Source organism: Theropithecus gelada, chromosome 6 (assembly GCF_003255815.1).
Source record: "Theropithecus gelada isolate Dixy chromosome 6, Tgel_1.0, whole genome shotgun sequence".
Classification (NCBI taxonomy): domain Eukaryota; kingdom Metazoa; phylum Chordata; class Mammalia; order Primates; family Cercopithecidae; genus Theropithecus; species Theropithecus gelada.
Window position 1 is genome coordinate 109740417 of NC_037673.1, and position 6000 is coordinate 109746416.

General features: G+C 44.2%; 1 protein-coding gene and 1 non-coding gene across 2 annotated transcripts in view; one reads left to right on the forward strand and one right to left on the reverse strand.

Moving 5' to 3' along the window:
* Positions 1-684, reverse strand: part of MCC (MCC, WNT signaling pathway regulator) — a 466526-nt gene extending 465842 nt beyond the window's left edge. The window contains exon 1 of the mRNA XM_025387469.1: positions 9-684. Coding sequence (XP_025243254.1) covers positions 9-163 — 155 coding nt within the window. The 5' untranslated portion in view covers positions 164-684. The remainder of the gene's footprint in view (positions 1-8) is intronic.
* Positions 685-5256: 4572 nt separating this feature from the next.
* LOC112627276 lies at positions 5257-5381 on the forward strand. The gene has a single exon (XR_003120121.1). It is a non-coding gene; the product is annotated as a U4atac minor spliceosomal RNA (small nuclear RNA).
* The last annotated feature ends 619 nt before the right edge of the window (positions 5382-6000 follow it).

The window sequence follows — 6000 nt, forward strand, 5'->3', positions numbered from 1 at the left end:
CCGCGTACCTGCTGATGTATCCGTCCCCGTCGCCGTCGCATGTCTGAAAGAGGCGCCGCATCCTCTCCTCCTCGCCGGTACTGGACGTGTCGCTGCTGCTGCCACCGCCGCCGCCGCCGCTGCTGGCGCTCCCCGCAGCCGCTGCCGCCGCGGCCGCCATCATGCGCCCGCTCCCTGCTTGGGAGGAGGAGAACGCGCGGCCGCAGCAGGAATCCGCCGGGCGCGCAAGCTGCCTGCAGCCCCGAACCTGCCTGACAACGGAGCATGCCCAGTGGCCGCCGGGGCGCTCCGGGCGAGGGATTCCACCTCTCCGGGTTTTGCCCGGGTTGGGAAGATGGGCGCTCTGGAATCGCACAAGTAGGCACCTCAGGGAAGAAGGAGGAGGGGAAGGTGGCTAGAGGAGTCAGAGAGCCAAGGGTGGCAACGGGAACACGAGAGGAGGCAGAATACACTGGAGCCCCCCGGGAAGGGTGTCAGCATTGTGCATCCGGCCACGACGCGGGCCCCGGACACTTGGGGACGCTTCAGACAGAGGGCGGGTGTTCTCCCGGCAGAACTCCGACCGCCTGGAGTAGTGGATTCCTTTTCCAGAAAAAACATAAACACACCGTTTCTGCAAACTCAAAACGGTGCTTGTCATCCCACCCTCCAGGATTGTTCCGGGTTCTGTACCCATAACCCCCAATGAGAAACGGAATGACTGGACTTTTTATGAAATCTTGACACCTGTCAAGAAACCTGGCCCTCACAGCCCTGATCTTGGCTTCCACTCTGTACTGGGAACAGTCTGCACTCATATGTGACATTGTGCACGTTGGGTCCGTTTCCGGAAACGGCTCACTCTACTGGGCAGGCATCACTAGAGTTTCCCCCAAAAGCTTTAATAATGCCAAGAGCGAACATAATAGATGGTCTCATTTGATCCACACTACAGACCTGGAAGATGCCTCTTTGATTATCACTCTTACGACTTAGGAAGTATTAATAGATAAGTACCTCATAGGGTTACCTTGCGTATAAAAGGAGAGCAGACACAACGCAGTTAGGACAATGTCTGACACTAAGTGCTCAACAAATGTTAGCTCTCATTGTTCCCAATTTACAGGTAAGAAAACCGAGGTACCAAGAACTGCTCAAGGTTCCAGGTTTAGTAAGTGTCAGGACAGAGGCAAGCCCAGGCAGCCTAACTCCAGAGCAGGAGCCTTTAAAAACTGCACTATTCCCCCATAGCCAAAGGGGAACCACAGTGAAGCAATTTGTGGTTTCGTGAATGACTCATTATTCTGTCCTAGATTTTCTGCCAGAGAGGCCTGTGAAGTTCTCTGGTGGTTTTAAAATATGTCCACAGATTCTTTGGTGCATCCCTCATCAAGAGGTGGAGTCTGTTGCTTCCCCTAAACCTGGATTGGACTTGTGACTGCCTTGACTTCTGAGACTAGGTTAGAAAAGGCAATGCAGATTCCACTTGGCTCTCTCCCTTGGGACACTTACCTTTGAAGCCCTGAGCTGCCTGAAAAGAAGTTTGGCTTCCCCAAAGCTGGAGAAACCATGCAGAAAGACCATGTAAAGAAAAAAAGAGATGACCAAAGAGCTACAGCTGTTCTAGCCCTTGGATCTTTGAATCTTCCCAGACTAGGTGCCAGACATGAGTGAAAAATGATGCTAGCTCTAGATGCTGCAAGTGCATTAGAGACCCTGAGCAAAACTGGCTAACCAACCCCCAGAACTGTGAAGATAATAATTAAAAATTGTTGTTTTAAGCCATTAAGTTTTGAGGTGATTTCTTATACAGTAATATATAACTGGAACAAGTCCATATGTCTTGGGAATGTCTGCCAGGTCAGAAGGAAGGAATCTCTGCTCTCTTTCTCCTCCTCTCCACCCCATCTACCTATTCCTACTTTACTTCTTTATAATTCTCTAAGTTCCCAGTATTTCAGGGCACTGAAATCGTAGATTAATGAGTTAATGGGTTATCATGGGAGTGGGACTAGTGACTGTATAAGAAGAGAAAGAGACACCTGAGCTAGCAGGCTCAGCCCCCTTGCCATGTCATGTCCTGCACTGTTTTGGGACTCTGCACAGAGTCCCCACTAGCAAAGTGGCCCCTTGACCTTGGACTTTTCAGTCTCCAGAACTGTAAGAAATAAATTCATTTCTTTATAAATCACCCTAGTTTCAGGTAGTCTGTTCTAAGCAACAGAAAATTGACAAGACCAGAAATCAGTACTGAGAGTGGGGTATTAACGAAAACAAATACCTGAAAATGTAGAAGCAGCTTCGAAGCTGGATAATGAGTAGAGGCTACAAGAATGAAGCAGCAGTCTAGAAAAAGCCTAGGTTCTAGTGAGGGCTTAGAAGACAAGAAGAACAGGGAAAGTTTGGAACTCCTTAGAAATTGGTTAAATGGTCATGATCAGAATGCTGATGGAACTATGGACAGTAAAGGCCACTCCAACAAGATCTCAGATGGAACTGAGGAACAAGGTACTAGAAAGTGGAGTAAAGACCATCCTTGTTATAAATTGGCAAAGAACTTAGCTGAACTGTTCTACACCTGAGGGCTTTCTGGAAGGCTGAACTTGAGAGAGAGAAACTGGGGTATCTGGCCAAAGAAATACTAAGCAGTAAAGCATTCAGGCTGCTGCATGGCTACTTTTAACCACTTACATCAAGCTGTGAGAGGGGGAAGAAAAAAACCTTAAAGGCGGAATTTATAATCATAAGAGAAGCAAAGTGGAAAAATTTGGAAAACTCTCAGCCTGGCCATGTAAAGAGTGAAAAGGTGTGTTTGGGAGAGGAAACCAAGGGTGTAGCCCAGCAACCTTTTGCTATGGAGATTAGTAAAGGAAAAAAGTATCATCATGAGAAGGAAAGACCTCGATGGCATTTCAGAGAACTTTGAGTTGTTCCTCTCATCATAGACCCAGAGGCAGGAGGACAAAATGGCTTCAGGAGACAGACCTGAGGCACCTTTCATGGACTTGCTGCCCAGCACTCTCTCTCAGGTCTTTGCTTCTCAAATTCTAGTACAGTCCTTCTTGGACATGCCAGCTGTGGCTCAAGAAGCTTTAGGTGTGAATTGATCTGCCACTCAAGAAGATAAGAACCATAAGCCTTAAGGGCATCCATATGGTGCCATTATAATTCTTCAGATTTGCAGAAAGCAAGAGCTGTGGAGGTTTGGGGGCCTCCATCTAAATGTCAAAGGATTTTTGCTGAAAGCCTGGGTCCAGGCAAAGACTTGTAACAAGGGCAGAGCACTACAGAGAGCTTCAGCTAGGGCAGTGTTAAGCAGAATTGTAGGGTCAGAACTGCTGCAGAAAGTTTCCAACAGAGCAATGCCTAGTGGAGCTGTGGGAACAGGGCCACTACCAGGATCCCAGAACTGTGGAGTCACCAACAGCATGCAACATCTGCTTGGGAAAGTCTCAGGCACCGGGCTCCAACCTGCATGGGCAGCTGTATGGGGTGCACCCAGCAAAGCCCTAGAGGTGGGGCTGTCTAAGGCCTTGTGGGCCCAACTCTTGCTCTAGTGTGTCCAAGAGGCAGCACATGGAGTCAAAAAAGATTATTCTCCAGCTTTAAGATGTAATGTCTGCCTGGCTAGGTTTTGGACTTTCTTGGGGCATGCTGCTTTTTTCTTTTTGTTTATTCCTTCCTTTTGGAATGGGAATGTCTGTTTTATGCTATACCACTATTTTATCTTGAAAGTGGATAATTTACTTTGATTTCACAGGAAGATGAAATTCTGGACTTTGGACTTCTTAGTTGGTGCTGAAACAAGTTAAGACTTTGGGGCTATCAGAATGAAATAAATGTATTTGTATGTGAGAAGAACATAAGTTTGGCAGGGCCAGGGACAGAATGCTATGGTCGAATGTTTGTACTCACTTGAAATTCATGTTGAAACAATCCCCAGTGTGGCAGGATTGAGAGGTAGTTAGTTCGTGAAGGCTCTTCCCTCATAAATAGATTAAATCGTTCATGGATTTATGGGTTATCATGGGAATGGAACTATTGGCTTTATGACAAGAGGAAGAGAGTCCTGAGCTAGCATACTCAGCCCCTTTGCCATGTGATGCTTTGTGCTGTCTTCAGCCCGCAGAGTTCCCACCAGCAAGAAGGCGCTTACCAAATGTGGCCCCTCAACTTTGAACTTCCCAGCCTCTAGAACTACAATAAATAAATTTCATTTCTTTGTAAATTACCCTAGGTATAGGTATTCTGTTATAAGCCACAGGAAACTGCCTAAGACACTATCTACTACCCAATAATATTTTATTGAAAGTTGCTACCAGCAGCACAAATATTCCTATCTACAATAAAACAAGAACCAAAGTCCAAGAGTTTATATATATTTAAATTTATATATATATATAAATTTTTTAGTCCTAATTTTTCTAATTTGTATAGAATAAAACTTCTGTTGTTTGACAATACAGCCAGACAGGAGCTGTTACACTCAATTTTTTTATAGAGAAATGCCAGTCTAAGACTAAAAAAGAAATTTAAAAAAAGCATTTTTCTAAGTACAACATGTATGGAGGGTCTGGAAACCCAAAGGATTTTGCAAAATTTCAACACATCTCTCTATAACCACATTCCATATATACAGAATGTGGAAGTAAAGCTCAACTAATTATATTTCAAAGCAAAGAATATTTTTTCTCCTTACAGAATGGGTACAACAGCTCTAGATGTTTAAATTCAAACATACAAAAAGTGGATCTTGACGAATTTCCTAAACAACATTTTTCTCATGCTTGGGTAACTCAGAAATGGCTGAAGAGATAGGTTCCACATCCCAGAAAAGAATTTGTTTCTGAATTGATAGGAAACATGAAATTTCAGCCTAAAGGGTTACAGGAGAGGGAGAAATTTCTAAGACATTGAAAATAGAGATGCCATATGAATATAAAGATGATAAATATAAAGAAGGAGCTTTGAGTGAGAGCCACTCTCTCAAAGAGTGAGGGATGTATACCCACTGCCATAAATCTAACAGTACTGGCCATAACTTCAAGGTTTCATGTATTTATCTGAGATGAATACACAGCTCAATCTCTTTGCCCTTATTCAGTTTTTTTCTTCAATTTATGCGATACATTTCAGAAAACACTGCACACATTACAAGATAGCCTACCCCATATGTCTAAAATTACAAGTTAAAATTAATAACTGCAGTGCTTTGAAAACTTGATAATCTGGTACGTGTCCTACCAAATTTGATTTACCTAAACTAGACTACATGCAACCATCCTTTTGATGGGTTGCACTATGTCCAATGAGCGCACAGTGAGGGCAGTACTGCTAACGCCTACGCAACACACCCGCATCAACCAGAGCTTTGCTTTTATCTTGGTGCAATTTTTGGAAAAATGAAAATCCACTTTTGGAAAAATGAAAATCCACTTTTCCATGTGAAAAAAAAGTTAAAAAAATAAAAAATAAAAAGGCAGCCAGGTGTGATGGCTCATGCCTGTAATCCCAGCACTTTGGGAGGCCGAGGTGGGCAAATCACTTGAAGTCAGGAGTTCGAGACCAGCCTGGCTAACTTGGTGAAACCCTGTCTCTACAAAAAAAATACAAAAATTAGCTGGGCATGGTGGCAAGTGCCTGTAGTCCCAGCTACTCAGGAGGCTGAGGCAGGAGAATAGGAGAATCATTTGAACCAGGATAGTCGAGATTGTGTCACTGCATTCCAGCCCGAGAGACAGAGCAAGACTCCATCTCAAAAAAACAAACAAAAAACGCTATATGCAAGAGTTGGAGTGAGGACTCCATGGTGCCACTGGCTCATCATTTTCTCTAGGATGTTTTTACCATCCCTGCTAAATTCCAATATTCCTCAAGAAGCTTTTCTTCACCACTATAGGACACAGTTACCTTCCAGAGCTGTCTCAATTGAAACACACATTGTGAGAGAAGTGAACCATAAAACGGCGATTTGCCTCCCAATTCAATAGTATCAATTATTATTAAAAGAAGTTGCAAATT